This window comes from Apis florea, unplaced genomic scaffold, assembly GCF_048593485.1.
Source record: "Apis florea isolate Af1SG1 unplaced genomic scaffold, ASM4859348v1 contig_2835_pilon, whole genome shotgun sequence".
Taxonomy (NCBI): domain Eukaryota; kingdom Metazoa; phylum Arthropoda; class Insecta; order Hymenoptera; family Apidae; genus Apis; species Apis florea.
Genome location: NW_028256652.1, coordinates 853,205 through 874,023, shown reverse-complemented (window position 1 = coordinate 874,023; position 20,819 = coordinate 853,205). Strand labels below are relative to the sequence as shown.

General features: G+C 21.1%; 4 protein-coding genes across 21 annotated transcripts; 3 read left to right on the top strand and 1 right to left on the bottom strand.

Annotated features, from left to right (window-relative positions):
* Positions 1-188: 188 nt before the first annotated feature.
* On the top strand, positions 189-1,742 carry LOC100872404 (succinate dehydrogenase assembly factor 4, mitochondrial). 2 transcript variants are annotated; one of them, XM_086907264.1, is made up of 4 exons: positions 481-785; positions 923-1,223; positions 1,283-1,375; positions 1,450-1,742. In XM_086907264.1, the coding sequence occupies exons 2-4, from the start codon at positions 1,130-1,132 to the stop codon at positions 1,617-1,619; spliced, it is 357 nt and encodes a 118-aa protein (XP_086763390.1). In that variant the 5' UTR covers positions 481-785; positions 923-1,129; the 3' UTR covers positions 1,620-1,742. The 2 variants fall into 2 exon arrangements, with proteins under 2 accessions (XP_086763389.1, XP_086763390.1); XM_086907263.1 differs by having other exon boundaries at positions 189-1,223.
* Positions 1,743-1,836: 94 nt separating this feature from the next.
* Positions 1,837-2,829, top strand: LOC147657805 (uncharacterized). Of its 3 annotated transcripts, none has more exons than XM_012484596.3 (3): positions 1,837-2,110; positions 2,175-2,276; positions 2,419-2,829. In XM_012484596.3, exons 1-3 carry the CDS (start codon positions 1,990-1,992, stop codon positions 2,517-2,519), a joined length of 324 nt encoding a protein of 107 aa, XP_012340050.1. In that variant the 5' UTR covers positions 1,837-1,989; the 3' UTR covers positions 2,520-2,829. The 3 variants fall into 3 exon arrangements, with proteins under 3 accessions (XP_012340050.1, XP_003692290.1, XP_012340049.1); XM_003692242.4 differs by having other exon boundaries at positions 2,380-2,829; XM_012484595.3 differs by having other exon boundaries at positions 2,368-2,829.
* A 1,060-nt stretch (positions 2,830-3,889) lies between these two features.
* polybromo (protein) lies at positions 3,890-16,770 on the bottom strand. 12 transcript variants are annotated; one of them, XM_086907255.1, is made up of 28 exons: positions 16,699-16,761; positions 16,521-16,621; positions 15,872-16,395; positions 15,532-15,777; positions 15,300-15,428; positions 15,034-15,213; positions 14,508-14,952; positions 14,329-14,441; positions 14,126-14,224; positions 13,990-14,052; positions 13,294-13,446; positions 13,061-13,228; positions 12,825-12,991; positions 12,424-12,718; positions 11,212-11,417; positions 10,750-11,089; positions 10,050-10,634; positions 9,769-9,926; positions 9,531-9,703; positions 9,250-9,422; positions 9,032-9,103; positions 7,566-7,748; positions 7,209-7,331; positions 6,291-6,534; positions 6,054-6,204; positions 5,048-5,097; positions 4,750-4,867; positions 3,890-4,674 (listed from the first exon to the last, which is right to left on the bottom strand). In XM_086907255.1, the coding sequence occupies exons 3-28, from the start codon at positions 15,974-15,976 to the stop codon at positions 4,458-4,460; spliced, it is 4,956 nt and encodes a 1,651-aa protein (XP_086763381.1). In that variant the 5' UTR covers positions 15,977-16,395; positions 16,521-16,621; positions 16,699-16,761; the 3' UTR covers positions 3,890-4,457. The 12 variants fall into 12 exon arrangements, 11 of the variants coding, with proteins under 11 accessions (XP_086763381.1, XP_031771397.1, XP_086763383.1 ...); XM_031915537.2 differs by having other exon boundaries at positions 15,872-15,986; positions 16,273-16,395; positions 16,521-16,756; XM_086907257.1 differs by having other exon boundaries at positions 13,297-13,446; positions 15,872-15,986; positions 16,273-16,395; positions 16,521-16,756.
* A 664-nt stretch (positions 16,771-17,434) lies between these two features.
* On the top strand, positions 17,435-20,292 carry LOC100868948 (cytochrome c oxidase subunit 4 isoform 1, mitochondrial). 4 transcript variants are annotated; one of them, XR_015291783.1, is made up of 5 exons: positions 17,435-17,483; positions 18,101-18,307; positions 18,573-18,765; positions 19,335-19,534; positions 20,121-20,292. XR_015291783.1 is itself a non-coding variant. In XM_012484575.3 (4 exons), exons 1-4 carry the CDS (start codon positions 17,436-17,438, stop codon positions 19,442-19,444), a joined length of 558 nt encoding a protein of 185 aa, XP_012340029.1. In that variant the 5' UTR covers position 17,435; the 3' UTR covers positions 19,445-19,650. The 4 variants fall into 4 exon arrangements, 2 of the variants coding, with proteins under 2 accessions (XP_012340029.1, XP_086763377.1); XR_015291784.1 differs by having other exon boundaries at positions 17,435-17,591; XM_012484575.3 differs by lacking the exon at positions 20,121-20,292 and having other exon boundaries at positions 19,335-19,650.
* Positions 20,293-20,819: the final 527 nt, after the last annotated feature.

Here is a 20,819-nt window from a genome sequence, read left to right as displayed (position 1 = left end):
TATATTCACAATTGTGAATATTTATAAATTTTATTTTAAAAATTATTTGTCGAATTGAATTGACTTTTTTTTACTTTAATTTAAAAAATTTGACATATTCCAATAATAATAATTTGTCTTATATAAAAAATTTATAATATTTCAAAATTAAAAATTCTTTTTTTTATAAATTTTAATCACATAATTTTATTGATTTGTTTTTCTAAGAGATTAAAATAAGCTGTTCTATAGATTCATAATAAAAAAATTTAATTATTATTTTTACTTTTAATATACTAATATATCATCTAATATATTCAATTATATTATATATTAAAAATCAAATTAATCAATAAAATTAGCAATTTGTATTTGAATTATATATTTATATATTTATAGAATAAGTTTGAAGAATTTTTTTTTTTACTTAGTTATCAACGATTTAATGCTTCATTAATATATTAATATATAATTTTTACTATACTATGCTTATAAAATAATATACTATGCTTATAAAATGTTAATTTTAGTTCATTCTTTTATAATTTATTACATATTACATTTTTTTTATTTATTCTTTGAGTATTGAATATATATATATGCAGAATATTAAGAATCGTTAGAATTTTTTGGAAAATTGATTTTCTAGATATTAATAAATAATAAACGATTTAATTTTACACTAAATGAATAATATGGAAAGAGATTAGTTGATCAATATTGTATTGTAGGTTGTGATCATATTATTACATTTGTACATATTATTACATTAATAATTTAATAATATATAATTCAAGATATTAAAAGTATGCATTTAAAATGTAATATATTAATACATTATTTTAAATTTTCCATCGGAAAATTAAATGTTCCAAAATTAAATTTGGAATATTAATTTTAAAAATAAGCCTCAATGTTTATATCAACTTTATATTTCTTTTAGTATCTAAAATCATTCTTTCAATTGTGCTAAGTGCAAGTTTTTTGATACCGTATATGCAAAGTGAAGTATATTATGTATGTTAACAATTGTGCAATGATAATAATTATTACACAAGTGTATTAATAATTAAAATTCGATTAATTTTTAATAAAAATATATATATTTTTATATAGTTTTAATATGGTATAATTTTGTTTTAATCGCATAATGAATAAGGTTATGTTTACTACAAATATTATAGTTTCTAAATTGCTAAAAATAAATGAAACTGTAAAATTTTCAAATAAATTTTTACATATACGTAAGTATTTGCAAAATTAAATATGATATAGAACGATAATATAATAATTTTATTTCCAGGATTTCAAATTCTTTTTTCAAAAAAAAATGAAACGATTGAAAGTCCGAGAATGCGTGAATTTAGAAAAAAATTAAGAGAACGTACACCTATAGGTAATTTTATTCTCTTTAGAAATTTTTTATAATAATACAATGAATAAAATAAACATATTTAATATGTAACTCAGAAAAATTAGAAGAACTCGAAGAAGGCAAGCATCCTTATCAAGAAAAAGAACCATTAAAACCATTTCCAAATAATACGAATCCAAAAACAGGTGAAATAGGAGGACCACGTGGACCAGAACCAACACGATATGGTGATTGGGAAAGAAAAGGTCGAGTGACAGATTTCTAGTGATATTTTAATGCAATATTATATGAATATAATAGTATATCTTATATAGTATGTTCAATTAAAATATATGTATTTTAGCAATAAAAAATTCATTATATATGAAAAATATAATTAAATAATAAACATTTTATTATTTATATATTAAATAAAATATTTTTATATGTAAAAATATTTTTTATTATTAAGGAATTATTTTCTATATTTGATTTTTTATATTAAAATAGCAAATTATAAAAAAAATAAATATAAAACATTTGACAATTTACAAAAAATATATATATAGATCATATATATAAAAAATATTTTTTCAAAAGCATAACAAAAGAATACTAAAATTAATAAATTAATCATTTCAACAAAATATACAAATATGGATATTTTGAAACTAAAAGTCTCTTTGAGAGGTTTTTACGTTAATATCAGAATGCTTGATTTTATAAATAAAATTTCTATAAAATCATTAATGTATAAATCTAAAGCATTTTCAACAGGTATGTAATATATAAATTTAAATTTCTAAAATATTGAATTTGTAAAATATTTCTTCATACGTAGGTTTTTTATTACGAGTTAAAGAACCAGATGCAAAATTAGAGAAAAAAGAATCAATAAGAATGAAACAGTTTCATAAAAAATTAAAATTGCAACCTATACCTAGTAAGTACAGCATATATATATATATATATATATATATATATATATGAAATTAAAATTATCATAAATTATTAAATACAATTGATATAAAAAGATATAATAATAGGAATACCACCAAAAGAACGTTTTGTGGACTTGGTTTTAGTGGAAACTGATCCAAATAATGGAGAATTAATAACAAATAATGAAAAAGATCCAACGAAGTGGGGAGACTGGCAAAACGGTGGACGGGTGAGCGACTTCTGATCTAAAACCTTACATCTTCATTTGAAGATATAAATATAAAAAATATAAACATAACAATTTCAATTCACTTAAATTTATAAAATTTATTATTCTATTTTTATAAATCTTATTTGTTAATTATATTTCTAATCTTCAATGTATTTTTAAAAAAATAATCTAGATCAAATTTTGAACAATTAGTAGTAAATGAAATAGTTTATTTTCTCTATGACAATTCTAAAATTTTTTATTGTATAAATAAATAATAAATAAATTGAAATTATAAATAAATGATAAAATATTAATAATAAAAAGAAATTAAAAATTGAAACAAGATTAAAAATACTTACTAATTATTATTATATATAATATATATTATATATTATTATTATAGTATATTATATATATAATATAATTATATATATAAAATATATTATTTATAACATATAATATATTATTAATTATATTATATTCATTATTATATTTAGTATATATTTATTATATTTATTAATAATATTATATATATATATATATAATTACTATATTATTAAAATACAACTGCACAAAAATGTGCAAATTCAAATTTATAAGTATCTTTTTAAAATAAAAATTATTATTATAATTAATTGATAAATTATTTTAATAAATATTTTAATCATCTAAAATATTTTCGTTTTATTTTGTGATAAAAAGAAATAATAAAAAAATATAACAAAGTTTTAAGAAAACATATGTCTATTTAAAAATTTGCTGAATAACATGAATTATCAATTTTTTTATATTTGAATGATAAAATAAAATACACAATATTATTTTTATTTAATTTATAATAATATTTAATATTATTTAATATTATTATAAAATAATAATTATATATTTAATAATTATATAATTATATATATTTATAATAATAAATATATATTTAATTGATATAATTTTTTTTAATCTTTCATTATTTATTTATATTTCTTAATAAGAACAATCAATTTTAATTATAATTAATAAAATTGTATTTTTAGTTTTAATAAATGCAATCATATTTTTTTATATAAATTAACAACTTTAATTTTTTTAAATGATAAGCAGAGTCTCAAATAAATTAGTTATGTTACTTTCATGTAGAATATTTTATTTCTGAGTGAGAGAATTTTTGTGCATTTTCATGCTATAAAAAATTATTTTCATCTTTAAATATATATACAATTTAGTAATATTATTCATTGAAACTATTAAATCAATATCATAAAGAAATTATGAATAATAATTATTAAATATTTTTTTTATATTAATGTTCTTTTAAAAAAGTAAGTGAAAATATTATATTAAAATGTATGATTATATGACATAAGATTAATATTCATAGATACAATAATAGTATTATTTATATTAAATTGTTTTTTGAAGTGCATTATTTAATATTTACAGTACAGTTTCATTTTACAGTATGAATACAAGAAATTTCAAGTCACACTTTCATGATGCGTGATACAAAATACAAAATTTTCGTTATGAAAAGTTAAAATTAAAAATAGCGAAATATTTACAAAGTGATGATTCTTACAGTGTAATATTTTTGTCCTACTCCTAACAGATCCATAGACGTATCGAAAATAATGCTTATAATATGTATTTTATTTAATGAAGAAATTAATGTTTTACTAATCTGTTATTTCTGATAAATATATTGCAGATCTTATATTTGTTATTGAAAATCTTATGATAAGAAAATCTTTTAATTATCTCTTATTACAAATTGAAAATGACTAAAAATATGTATTATAATTAAGTTATATTTGAAGTACTAATTAGAATTGTAAAATAAAAAAAAATCTAAAAATATAAATATACTCATTCAAAACAATAAATCTTCAGTCTTTCATCTAGCATCGACGGACCTGAAAATTGTAGTTTTAAGGTAGCATCGAATAGTAAAGATTATAAGTCTTAACGAATTATAAACTATAAAGTTTTATTAATGGCTAACACATCTCGCATCATCATATTCCTGAGCGTCCATAAAGCATTTACCACATTTCCGTGGTTGCCTACACCATTGCCTAACCATTCAGCTGGCAATTTCGTTACATCAGGAATTTGTGTATTATCAGGATTAGCATTCATTTGTTTGTCCCAATTTGATATGTACCGATTTTCTACATTTAATGCTTCAATATACCTACAGTTGCAATATAAATATTAAAATGTATATTAATAATGCAAATTAAATTGTAAAAATATTCAATTTATTTACCGTAAATAGGCATCTGAATGTAAAACTCGACTTGGTCGTGGAGGAACAGCGACAAACATAGGTTCTGGTTGTTTGGCAATAGGAATATTGCTTGTTTGTGTCGCAGCTGCCGATGTTTCTATAATGATGATAATAATAATAATATTAAAAAAGATAGAAAATAAAAAAAAAATTTTTAAATATAGAATTAAAGAGCATTTATAAATATTACTTATATTATAAATATACATATTATAAATATTATAGTAAATATTAAATGAATTTAAAAAAAAAAATTATTTCAGTAAAATATTATTACCTGTTTCCATAGGTGGCAATACCGTTGGACCTTTTGATGCCATATAATTTCTGTAAAAAAAAATATAAATGAAAGTAAAATATATAGCATAAATTTAAAATTATTACAATAATAATGTAATAATAAGTAATGTAATATGAATCAAAATTGTATCTGTTATCTGTTTTAAAGAATTTTAAGTATTTTTTTTTTCTCTCAAGTACAAGTAAAGTATGTATATAATGTTCCAAATAAAAATTCATTATATATACTAGAAGTTAATTTATCTTCATTTTTGAGATATGAAAGATATAAATTATATATGAGATACATTCAAGCTATTTAATTTTTAGTGGTAATTATTTTTTTGAAATTACGTTTCATATTAATTTATACTAATTTATACAAATTGTTTAAAATGACTATATATCATATATGTATGCAAATAAGTGTCCATTGTTTGTATCATTAAATTAGTAAGATTTGATGTTTTTCTGATGTATGCTATCAATATGCAACCATTATTTATTTTTCGATTTAAACATTTTTGATTTCAATCCAAAAAAATTTTAAAGAAATAAATTTGAAGAAATAAAAAATATTAGAGATTGAGAAATTCATGTCCATTTCTTTTTATCTATTTATTAGGAAAAATTTTATTGAAAAATATTGTTGTATTTTTTAAAATGTAAATGTGTTTCAAAAAAATAAATAATTATTATTAAGAATTAAATAACTTGAATATTTAATTATTTTTGATTCATATCATTTCATTTTCCATATTTCGAGAATGAAATCGATCATAATAATTTTTTGCTCAGTTCCCAAATATATTAGCAAAGTATATCAATTTAAAATATTCTGTAGACAGATACTTTATATTTGTTTGTTTTAAACTCGTAAAATTTAAGATTACTTGCGGAGCCAATTTCAAGAACTAGTAACATACCAACGGTAAACGAAGCTAAACCATAGCCGGTTAATATAGTATTATTATAGTTTATTATACAGCACTTTGACATCATACTTGCTTCTTTCCGAAGGAGGTATTATACGTCCATTTGATTTAAGGATATGTACTTCCTTAACATGCCTTGCGAGTCTTTGTACACTTGGAAAAGGAGGTACAGATTTTTTTGTACGGCCACAACCACGCCATTGACATTGAAATTCCACATCTATGGAAAAATATATATTTTTCAATTTTTTAAATATTATTTTTTATTTATTTATGATGATATTCAAAATAATATAAAATACATACCGCTTGCAGCATTAATAAAAGATGATTGAACATGCCCATTTTGTTCTGCAATACAATGATCAATACAATCAGTCATATCTTCAAATTGCCAATCACAATTATCCCAACAACATTCATAAACTACATCTTGCAAAGCATTAGTGCCTACTGAAACATTATTTCCTTTAAGTTGTCCTCCATCTTCATTCATTTTAATTGCTCTTTCTTCCCAAGCTTGTTTTTCTCCTGCTGGCAATTTCCTCCACTGAAATATAAAAAAATATTTATATATTACATTCTTCAAAAATAATATTTTGATATTTTTTGATAATAATTAATTTAAAAAATTTTTTTCATAATTAAATATGAAATGATCAAAAAAATTTAAATTATATTATTTAAAATATAATATATATTATAGAGAAGAAAATTAAAGATATATATTATAATATGTAAATATTAATTTATGTTATTTATAAATTATAAATAATATATTACAAATATGAAAATATGAAATAACAAATATGAAATATGTATTTTAATATTTAAATTAATTTATAAATCGTATGTTACTTATATTTAAAAAATATATAATAATATAATAAAAATATAAATAATAAAATAAAATAAAATAAAAATAACAACGATAATGATAATAATAATAACAATAATAATAATAAGAAAAAAAATAAGAGAAAGATTAGAACAATAATAATTTTTATTTATAAAAAAATATAGGTAACTCCGAAAAGATTTATACTTGTGATGCATTTGAAAAGAAGATAGAAGCATGCAGAATATATTTCCTTATACAATATTTTATAAAACGCAATAAGCTGTTTTATAATATTATATTCTGAAAATTGAATCTGCATATTTTCTTTCTTCAATAAAAAAATTATTATAGTAAATTAAAAATCAACAATAAAAAATAAATACCTCATTGCCAACAATTCTGCTAATCTCCCCAAAGGATGATTCAGGATTGTTTTGTGTAATCTGTGTTCGCATTTTACTCGAATATAAAATATAGCCCGTAACTAATTTCTTACCCGCCGTTTTCTAAACAGAAGAAAACACAAATTATAATATCATCGTCTTATAGAAAAAAATATTGATATTATATCTTCAGAAAAGATCTTATAAAAATATCTAATTGTTAGATAACAAAGTTTAAACGGTGCAAAAACAAAAAACGTATATGCTGGCATATTTTTCTAAACAAAAGTAAAATGAAATAAATAAAATATGATATATGAACAAGTTATAAGCAAATAAAGTCACGATAAATCCTACCTTTTTAGTCGATACAGGTGTTTGAGTATTGGAGAGCACCGGTTGAGCTTCTGCAGATCCAACGGACGGTGGACCACCAGCGTCCATGCTGTCCTCCCCAACTCCTACTCCTACTCCCACTCCTAATCCTACTCCCATGCCTAGTACATCGGGTTCCAGCTTCGGTAACAATGGTGATGCTTCCTATACCATTTATGTTATGTTACGTTCATTATCCGTTACCGAATGAAATTTTCTTTTTAATATTTTAGATTGATAAATTTTTACTAACAATTTTGTATAATGCCATTAAGTGACAAATTTTTCTTGAGCACAAATATTCACATAAATATGCAATATTCATATAAATGTTTATTTCTCATTGAAATATAGTTTTCTCTAATAGATTTAATCCGATTATAAAATTCCACTATTGAATATCAACATTAAGTAAAAATAACATAGTTTTCAATATTTGAATTTCTTATATATGCTCTAAGAAATTAGAGATATTTAGGCATTAGTACTTGCGTTCCATTTAAAGCATAAATGCTTCATTTTTATATTATTTGGGTTAGAGTGACATGGAAGCGAGACTTTTTGGTGGTATTTATATATCATATATGTATATACATACATATTATTAGAGATAAACCCAACAGGTGCTCTGAATTTAAATCCATGAAAAACAATGTCTAATTCTATAAGTACTATATAGAAGAATAGAACTTTAAAATATTTTATATAAACAAAACACAAAAAAATAGATTATATAATACATAAAAAAATTATGTATTATATATATACATATATTATACAGGATAATATTATAATTAATATTCATGGAAAACCTTTACAAGGATTCTGGAAACCAAAATAAACACAAAAGTTGATATATAAAAATAAGTAAGGTATATTATTAAGTAAGTATATTTATAAAGTTATAAATAATTGAAGTTTCAATTAAAAGCATAAAACAAATAAAATAAGATTTTGTTTCTATTACACTATTACATCTACTTCTATTACATCATTTTATTATTCTTGACTCACTTCATCTAACATGAACTTAACAAATAAATCTCAACTAATGTTATACTAGCTTTTATGTTTGGCTTCTAGAATTTTTAAAAGATATCCCATAAATATATATTTATACCCTGCATTTTATGACATAAAAAAAAATATATATATGTATAAATGTATATATATATGTATGTATATATACATATATACATACATAACATAAAAAAAGAAGACAGAAAAAAAATGAATATGCCGGCATAAATGAGAAACATGCTTAGATATGAATTAATACAAAACCTTTATCACGTACAAGTCATATATTGGAACAAAATATATAGCAACAATAAATTTTACAATTTTTAATAAAAATAATTTCCATATGAACTTGCATGTGATTATCAGAAAACATGCATTTTTTTATATTATTAATCGAACGTAAAAAATTTATAAATAGAAATTACCATTTCAAATTGAGTTGAACTAGAAGTAACAGACTTGACTTGATTTTGCGTTTGAGCCACATCGCCCGGAACCTATAACACACACATGACATGCAAAGCAATATTCAGTTAGTTGCATATCAAATAAGAGGCATATCAAATAACAGGCATATCAAATAACATATCGTTACCAAATTTTTGCATAGAATGTTATTTAAATGCTTAAATTTCATATGTACCTTAGCTGGGTTAATAGGTCTTCGGAAGAAATAAATTTCATCTTCAGTTACTGCTGAATTATGATTAAATTTTTTTAGACCTTCTTGACCAAGTTTTTTCATAAGACTTTTACTTTCATCATATAATGATTCACAAATATATACATCATCTTCTGGAATTTCTGTCGGTCGACCTATATAAATATGTAAATTTTTATGAAAAATATAATAGTTTTCTAAATATATATATGTATATATATATATATTTTTTACAATTTTTAATTATTTTTTTATATACTTACTACAAATATATTCTCCATAGTCAAGAACAGCACATTTTCCAACAATAGCCACAATAGGATGAGTGCCATCAACTGTAGATAGAAATAATTCTTGTTTATAAAATAACTTAGTAGGAGTATGTGGCACTTCTGCAGGCATCAATAGCCATGGGCCCTTAAAATAACATTTTCCACTGAAAATAAAAATGATATAATCACTTCAATCATAAACAATTAATAATAAATGCTTATTACATACTCTTTTGTTGACCATATAGCATCAATTTGCGCAATTTGTTGTCTACCTCCATCTGTTGCAACATAAACAAAGTCTCCAGTTTTTACAGAACCTGCACATGTATTATATTGCTCGTAATAAGTATTTTCTGTATCATCTGAGTTATACAATATTACATTCTACAAGAAAATAATTGATTAAAAGAAAATTTTCATAAAAATGCAAAATTAATTAATTAATATAATATATAATTACTAAAAATTATAAATATTTTGTAATGTTTTTTTAATGATGTCACTTACAGGTCTTTCTTTTTCTGTTAATTTTTCTCCTTCTTCTAATTCAGCAATTTCTTCTTTATGCTTTTCTAATCTTTCTTTATATACTGATATTACTCGCTTTGGTTCTAATGGTTTATCTCTTGAAATTAATTTTAAATGATCTGGATCAAAATTCCAGACTTTGATTTTTTTAAAAGCTCTTGCTTTTGTAGAGTATCGTGATTCACATACATAAACATCTTTTTCTAAGAAACCTTCAGGTTGCATTCTAAAATAATCCTTTACACTTAAAACACAACATCTTCCAGCTACTTTAGCCAAAGGTATAGCTACATGAGCATCACTTTTAAATAATTCCTTATCAAGAAATTTCCTAGATGCTACATGGTAAGTTTCACTTGGTCTATAAAATAAATTGCCATATAACATTTGTTGACCTTCTGCATTTGTCCATAAACGTTCTATAAGAACTACACTATATTCCATGCCTCGTTCTGTAGGTTCTATATATGCAAAATCTCCAGCTCTATATATTTCTTGATTAAAACTCATAGATCCACCATTATCACTATTACTTCCTTCTGTATTAGTATTTGTTTCAGAATCCTAAAAATATGTCAAATATATTTTTTCATTTTTTTATTATAATTTTAATATCAATATTTTAAAAAAATTATTAATATAAATAATATTATATTATAAATTTTATATACTATCATACTTTTGTTTCATTTCCATCACAACTTTCATCTTCATTAGGTAATGATAATTCTTGTTGTAATTTCACACGTTTTAATTCTGCAACTTGAGCAGAAAGATCAAGAAGTGTATAATTAAGAGCTGGTGAATGTAATAAATCTCCTCCTCGAGTTACTTCATCACGAGTACGTAAAAAAAATGCTTGTAATTCTACACTATCTTCAAAAGGTTGCGAATCTGTACGTGATAATCTTCTAGCTCTTTCTAAACATGTGAATACATCTTCTTGAAAACGATCCAATCGTTTATATACTCCACGATCTAATCTTCTTTTAATTAAATCTAATGATAATCCTCGTATTCTAATATGTAAGAAAAATATTTAATAACAAAATAAAAATAAAAATATTAGATAATTTATTATTTAATTTATTAAAAAATATATATATATTAATTTATAATTTATTATAAATTAAAAACATACTTTTTCCCATCAATGATATCATGTTCTGGAAGTTCTGCCATTGAATCTGAATAACATCTACCTTCTTCATCTTGATGATTATAAAGAGCAGTAAAAATTGTTGCTAATATTTCTTGAATTGCGGCTGATACATCTGGTACACTTTCTTCATCTTCACTTAATTGTAATTTTGTTTGGAGAACTAATCTTTGTAAAATTAAAGCATCCTATAATATATATAATATATATAATTGAGATTGTAAATTATTTAAAATGTTAAATATTATTTTATTTAAAATATATCAACATCAATAAATTTTGTTTTACATTAATATGTTATTAATATTTATATTAATGTTTATTAAAAAAATGAATAATATTCTAAAAGAAATATTGTTTACTTCTGTTTCATTCTTCTTGCATTTTTTTGATAAACGTTGATCTACTTCTTTATCTCTCATTAAACGAATAAAACAAGGTCGCACTTTTAATGCCTTTTGTACAGAAACATTGTTTCTATTATTAATATTTCCTTGTTCAAACATTTTGAGCAATGTGTATATATATATATGTGTGTATGTAATATACATATATGTAAAAAAACTTGCAAATCTATAATACTTTTATAGATATTCACTGAACACTTTTTCATGTGTTTAATTTATGTTTATTATTTTGATAAAATTGCATGTTTGCACCAGTTTTATTATAATATTTATTCATAGAAAAAAATTCATTTGTTATTTTATAAAATCCTTATATGGAACCACATGAAACGACAAAGCTACGAAAGAAGCTAACTTCAGGTAACCTCAAAAACTATAACTGTAAACAGATCGAGCTTTCCATGTTTTAGCGCGAAATTTCGATTGGAGTTCTGACTTCCAAATGATTCATATATTTCATAGTAATAATTTTATAAACTATTTTTAATTAATTATAAATATAATAATAATAAATATATTTTTCGATGTAATGCAATGTATATAATATAATATAACTTGTATTCTCTTACTAAAGAGGATTGAGAAAATTAACAATAATTTCTAATAATTAATACTTTTTTCAACAATTTTTTTTCTACCATAAATATTAAAAATTATGATATTTAATTTCTAAATAAATAAAACGTAATTTCTTTTAAAAATTAGTTTAATAAATTAATAAAACTTTATTTTAAATAAATAATTAGAAATAAAATGAAAATAAATACATGTACATTAATATACAAACCTTATATATTTGTGAATCGGGTTCATTATACTTGCAAGCATTATCAAACATTAGTATAAAATCTGATACAAGTTCATCCAAATTTTCATATCCATTATTTTTTAAAGTGGACGCTATTTTCTCCATATTCATTGGTTGCTTAATAACTTCATAATAATCAGGATATTCATTTTTATTTGGTAATTTCATAAAAATTAAAGATAATTGTCTTCCTTTTCCATCATGATAATCTTTTATAGTATCATACATAGTTTTCAATTTTTGTAAATGTAATGGTACAACTTTTTTAGGTCTCCTATGTATTATAAAAAGATATGTATGACGTATATATTGTGATTAATTATATTGATTACAATATTCTTAAAAATGAATTTATATTATACACTTAAAATATTACATACCCAACATTTCTAGTAGGAGTAGATGCACTTGATTTGGTAGGTTTACCTGTTTCAGGTAAAGGACCTAATTCTTTTACTTTATCCATTAAAACTCTTTCAAGAGTATTTGCATCTTCATATATTAAAGAGCCTTCTTCATTATATTGACGACAATTATTAAACATTAACTAAATGAAAATATAGAAATAAACATATGTATTCATAAATATATAAAATATGAAATATATATAAAATACCTTAAAATCTTGTATTAATTCATTTTCACTTTGATATTTTTCTGCTTTAATATTAGCTTCAATAGCTAACATATCAATTGGTTCTGCTATTACTTGATAATAATCTGGATATAACTTTTTAGAAGGTTTCTCCATAAACATTAACATTGGTTGTCGACCATCTTCACACTGTAATGTAATAAACTCTGTATTGCTAAACTTCAGTCTTGTTAATTGAAATTGGAATTACTTACAACGTATTCTATAACACATTTAACTAGTGCATACAATCTTTTTTTCAATGGTATATTGTCTTTATATTTTCCACGTGTTAAGAGATTTGAAGCACGTTTAATAAGTTTAGGTTGATGAGAGCTATTTTCAAATTCACTATCCGAGTCTGAATCCTATAAATATAATATATATATAAAAAAAAAAAAAAAAAACCATAAAAAGTAGATATTAAATATTTAATGTAAGAAATTTTTTTATTAAAAATTTATATTAACAACTCATAAATGTTATAATAAAATAGTTATAAAATACAAATAAAAATATTTTCTTTAAAATTTTCGTTAATTTACTATATTACTAATATATTATAATATTATATAATTTAATAAAATTTCAAATAAATAAAATATTTAAGATAATGATAAAGATGTTCGGACAAGTTAAATAAAAAATTTAAAAAGATTAAGATTCTAAAGTAAAACAAGAATAATAATATGCAAAAATATTCATTATTTTTCATTCAGATTATTTTTCAAATTATAAACAAGACAGAATTGTCTTTATCTCGTGCAAAATTAAATTACTTATAAATTATTAGATATGTTTTGATAGGCATTTGATAGACATTTTGTTTAAAATTTTTGTAAAATTATTTTTTAAATTTTCTATCTGGATGTTGTCCAAACATTTTCTATTTTAAATACAATTTTATTTACCTGATCAAATTCTAATAGTTCCTGTACTTTTTCTTGCATAATTTTTTGTAATTTCACAGCACACTGAAATATAAAAATATAAATAAATAATACAAATTAATTAATTAATAATAAAAATTTTTAATTAATATTTTACCTTATAAAGTCTAGATGTATGAATATTATATTTTTTTGCATTTTCAAACATTATATTCATATCACCAGCTACTTCACTTACAGTACCATATTCACCTTTCTATAAAAATTATATGTAAATATATAATATATAAATATATTCTATAAATTATTATATATAAATTAAACATACAATATTAAATGATTTTTATTTTTATTATTTACCTTTATCTTAGTACGAATTTGTAATAGAGAAATAGGATTTTTAATCGTTTTATAGTAATCAGGATATAATCTTTTTGATGGTAGTTTCCAAAAATATTCGCTCATTCTAACTCCTTATAAAATAAAAAAAAAAAGATTAATTAATATTATAATATTTTTAAAAAAATTTCATAAAATACCTTGATTATTAGGTGCTGTTCTAATAGTCTGAAATAATTGCCATTGTGGGTTATCAGCTTCTTCAGTTTCTGCAGGTTCTTCTTCTTCATCATCACTTTCTTCATCTTCATCTGGCAATGTTGCAGTTTGAGCTATTAAAGATTGTGCCATAGTGCGACTTCCTCTTTTACTTCGTGTTGATGGTGCAGTTGTTGCAATTTTTGGAACTGCACTGCTTAATCCAATATCTTGTTTTCTTGCTGCTGCAGTAATAATTTTTTTTAGAAGTTTTGCATCTTTGTAAATTTGAGAACCAGGCTCATTAAATTGGCAAGCATTACGGCACATTAACATTAAATCTTTTTCCATATCTGTAATGCTATTATAGACTCCTTCTTGAATTTTTCTTGCAACTGTTTTTAAATCTACTGGTGTTTCAATTACATCATAATATTCTGGATATAACTGAAAAGAAAAATTGTTTATATAATAAATTTGTTTAAAACAATGATTCATTAATACTTCACCAGTAAGAATTTTTCGAACTTTTTTAGATGGCTTAAGTTGAAACATTGTATGTAATGGTCTATTATTGTCAGCTGGATCTGTTGCTGTCATAATTGCTGCAAATAAATCTTCAAATTGTTGCATTGTTTCTTCATCAGGATTTGTAGAACTTTCTGATGTATCTTCTGCATCTTCTTGTTTTGTTGTAGCTTTCCGAGCCTAGATAACATTGTATTAAATATTGATGAATAAATATACATATATAAATATATATATATATATATTACTTATATATTTTTACTCACTAATCGTCCCACTTTTAAAATAAGTTTTCCTTTAGGTTCTGAATCTTCGTATTCTTCCATAATACGATTTTTTGTATTTATGCATAATTCCCAAAGTTCAGTAGCATCTTTATATTCAGGAGATGTACGCTATTTTAATGAAATAATTTTAATAACTTAAGAGACTCAAAAATTAAAATATATTCTATATTTTGTTAAACAATATATATATTTATTATATAAATATATATACCATATAAAAGGCTTTTGCATTGTTAACCATGAGTTGAATATCAGCTGCTAAATCATCCATATCCCTATATTCATCTGTTCTTAGCTTTTGTTGAACTTTTAATAGATCTATAGGATTTGTTACAACATCATAATAACCTGGTTCTTGTCTACGTTTAGGCACACGTATAAATGCATCACATAATAATGTTCCATCTTCTCTTTTTTGATTACGTAGTACATCATATAATTGTTGGCACAAGTCACTCTAAATGTTAAATAAAATAAATTTGTTGGTTTATTAAATTTATATTATTAAAATTTTTTATTAACAATATTTTGTAATAACAACAATAACTTACAGGATCTAATTTTTTTCGTCTTTTTGTTGGTTCAGGTGGTATATCATCAGCATCATCTTCTGTGCCTCGACTTGCAACTGAAGATGTTCTACGGCGCTTGTTCATCTTGAACAATCTTATAAAATAAGCAACATAAACATGTATACAAACAAAAATATACCAATACTTTATATTAATATGAGATTCATGTATCACAAATTCACATCTAAGTCATAATGTCATTATAAAGGAGATATACAGGATATATACAGGAGAAATTAGCTATATGTTGTCTAACTAATACAATATAATTAAATCACTTGACTGCACAAAATAAAGATGTAAACAAAAATTTTATAAAAAGAATTTTATACACAATATATTAATTTACTAAGTATGTTACTTTACAAAGAAAGGCGTACGTATTAAGTATGAAAATAATCGAGATACACAACTTCAGCTTAAGAAAATTTCGCCGCCATGATATGTCGCCACTGTGCTTCAAAATGCAGAAATATACAGCATTTTAATTTTTGGATGTAATACTGCAAATAAATCCATCTTGGTTGAAACTTAATATAAAAACTACAAGATAATCGCATTTAAATAGCTAATGAATAACGAAAGAATATGATCGAACTTCATAACAAACTATTAAAGTAAAATTTACCGCCATATCAAAACCTCACAGTATTTTTAATATTGTTCGTTCACGAATATTATCATTTTTTCTTTTGAGGCACTCATGTTATCATTTTCTGAAATCCTCACCTGTCGTTAAAATTTGTATAAAAAGTTTTTCATTAATATACAACATGTAAAATAAAAGCGTTATAAATATACTACACTTTTCATCCGCAACACACGATGACACACGACTTGGCTAACGCCATGCCGTAAGCAACCGCGAGTTTATAATCATACGAATTGAACGATCCTATAGCTAGAAATAGAGACTACGTTTCATATATCCTTTCATCATAAATTTACTTAGTCGATAAAGTAGATATATTTTAAATATTTCATGTTTTATAGAAAATAATTTTTTATATTTTTATTTTACTAAATAAATATTTTAATTAAATTTAATTAAATTTTATATAAATAAAATATTTATTTCTTTTATTATTTTAATTATTTTAATTATATATTATACATTCATTTTGTATTATATATTAATACATTCATTTTGTTTAGTTTATTGTATTTTTCATAATATAATTTTATTTACAAAACTATGAATTAATATTAATCAAGAAAAAGAATTCAATTTAAGATAATATTTGTCTAATAATATATATCATAAGTATAATGTTTGATTAAAATAGTTTATATAAATATAAATTATTGAATTTAAATTGAAAAAAAAATTAAATAAAATTATTATTTACTAAATAAAAATTTATTAAAACATATAAATAGTTATAAATAAATGTATAAAATATTTTACATACGTATTTAATAATAACCGCTACTATTTAAAAATCGATTATTATATATCGATATTATAAAATTCGATATTTAAATCTATATAGATAATATATAACATGAAACATTTGTGAATACATAGAACTATGATCTAACCATGTTAGTAGCCATTTCGCTTTTCTTGGAATTGGGATCGGCAAAGAAAGTAAGATTTTACGCAATAGACATCATTACTAATTATTAGTATTAATAAGAAGAAAAATTATATTATTAATATACTATTAATAAACTATTAACTATAGTAAAAATAAATGTATTTCATTTTGTTAATTAAAGTCTTTTTATGAAATTTACTTTATTAGATAACTACTGAATACAGTGATCAATATATAACATATTAAAAATTCTAAAATTTTTAGTTATTAATATTTGTGTTATATATTTTTTGATAATTTTATATATATAATAAAATTTATATTTTCTCAAATTAAAAATTTAATCTAATATTTTGTTACAATATTTTTTGTATATATATTAATAAATAAAATTATGATTTTAATAAAAAATTAAATTTGATCATTAAAAGTTACTACTATTTTGTAAATTAATAAAAATTATATTATCATCATAAAAGAAAATCATAATTTTTATAAATATCAATATTTCTTTAAGATATTAATATTCATTTTTAATTAATTATTTTAAATTTAATTTTTGAAAAAGCTCATATTAATAAGGAAAAATATATTTCAGTATTATGAAACATAAATATAACAGAATTGTACATATTTTTTATTTTTAATTTAATTTATATATTTTTAGCATACAATGGCAAATAAATTATTGCTATCATATCTACGACAAAGTACTTCAATGTGTGTTCGTGGATTGTCAGCAATGCAATTTCCTAACAAAATTGGTAATAGAGATGTAGTAGGTAATGGATGGAATGGTGAAGAAGCTTATTTAGATCGAAGTGATTTTCCTCTGCCTGCAATTCGTTTCAAAGCAAATACTCCAGATATAATGGTAAAATAAATATCCATAATACAATAAATAAATATTCTTCATTTATCTCTATAATTTTTTAGATATTATTAATAAATATTATTTATAAAATATCATTTTTAAATATTTGTTTTGTAATATTTAGATATATTAATATCTTAATATTTTGTTTTTAATTTATATTTTGAATATATTATTATACTGTAAAATTTCTTTAAAATATTACATATTTTATATAGATCATATTATATAAAATTAAGCTAATTATTTTAATATTTTTATGTAGGCATTACGAGAAAAAGAGAAAGGTGATTGGAAGAAATTATCAATAGAAGAAAAAAAAATATTATATCGAGCCAGTTTTCGTCAAACATTTAGTGAATTTTTAGCCCCAACAGGAGAATGGAGAGGACATATTGGAATAGCACTTATAGGTGTAGCTTTTAGTCTTTGGATATATATATTTCTCAAAATTTATGGTAAGTTTGTAAATGTTTATAATATAATAGTTTGTATATTTCAATATAAGTTTATAAATATATCATAAGATTTTATAAAAAAAAATTATTCTGTTAGTAATAAGAATATATCAAATTGAGAAATATATTATAATTATTATGATAATTATAAAAAATAAATTCTCCTAATTAAGAAAAATAATGATATACATATATAAAAAATTTTAATTCAAGAAATAAGATATTTTTTGTGATTATATATAAAAAAAATAATTTTTCTATTATTAAAATACCTAATACAAAAATTATTAATAATAATATTAGTCATTTTTATGTACTTAGCTACTAGTCTTATTATATTATTATAGTCTTATTATACATTTTTAATTATTTTTAATCTAATTTAAAAAAATATATATATACAATTAAAAATTTTCTTTTCTCTAAATTTAATATTGTAATATTTTATATACATATATAATAATTTCATATAATTAGTATATTTTTAGTAATATTTAAATATAATATATTAAATAACATTTAAATATAATACTTGTTTCTCTAATATCATATAATATGGAATCTTGCAGCATTGCCACCATTACCAGAATCATTTAATGAAGAAAACAGACTTGCACAACTGGAACGTATGAAATTACTTCAAGTCAATCCTATTGATGGAATTAGTTCAAAAAATTAGATTTAATTTATCTATGTTTTTAAAGCATAGCAAAAAGTACAGTCTACTATACATTAACAGTTGTTTAATATAAACTTCTGTCTGTATAAGGTTAGTAAGAAAAAACTTTAATAAATTGAACATCTCTTTTGAGATATAAAATAATTTTATTATGTAATTTTTGTGTCTATCTTGTATAAACCATAAATATAATATTATTGCTCGTATATATGTTTTTGCTTGTATCAATTTAAAACCTCAGAATATCTATCCAAATAAATGTCCTAAAACAATTTCAGTATTTATAGCAGACAATATAGTATTTTGTATAAATATTACGTTTCTACAATTATTGTTTTAAAAAATTATTATTTTATTATAATAGTAATATAATTATATATATATATCCAGTTATTCTATTTTCATTTTTTTTCTAGTTAAAATTATTGTTATTTTTATAAAACATATTAAACATATAAGATTATTTTTTTTTGTATAAACATAAATTTGAATATATATATCCAAAAATAAAAGAAAAAAGAATTCTATGAAAATTCTATGACTTATGGTTACATAAGTTTTATTATTTGAACTAATTGAAAATTAGTTTACACAAAAAAATATCTATTGTAATAAATAATAAATTTTAATGTAAAAAGATATATAATAAAATATATTTTCATTTTTGATCTTGCAGACAGAAAGCAGAAGGAAATATATCGCTATATGTGTATGTATTAATTTTTTTTAAATCAAATATTTTCCGCATTTTTTAAATATAAAAATGAAGAAATAGTGAAACAATTTAATTATATCATAAATTACAAATTTGGAAAATAAAATTTAACTTATTTCTTTATGTTTTAAAATTTTAATTTTTATTGATATTATTTCATTCTCTTTTATATATTAAAATGAATATATGAAATATATGAAATGTCATTCATATATGAAATATGTCAATTCTCATATATTTTAATATGTTTTTTCAATTTTTATGTTTTATTGTTTTATATTATGAAATTTTTAAAATAAATTATAACTATATTATTTAAAATTAAAAATGTGACAATTCGAAAAAACCTGTTATTACTGTTTATTATATTTTTAATGTTTTACAATTTTAAATAATTTTTGAAAATAAACATAAATCACAAATTGTTAATAATAAGTTTTTACGAAAAATTTGATTCTAATTAAAAAATTTTTGCAGATTACTTAACGATAATAACAATAACAACAGTAATAATAATTACATAGCTTTAAAAATATGAAGTTCAAATTTTACTGTTCACATTCGTACATCATACATATGCATATATATATATGTATGTTGTAACAAGTAATTGACATCCTAATAATAAAATTGAATCACAGTTTATAATATTATCTATGA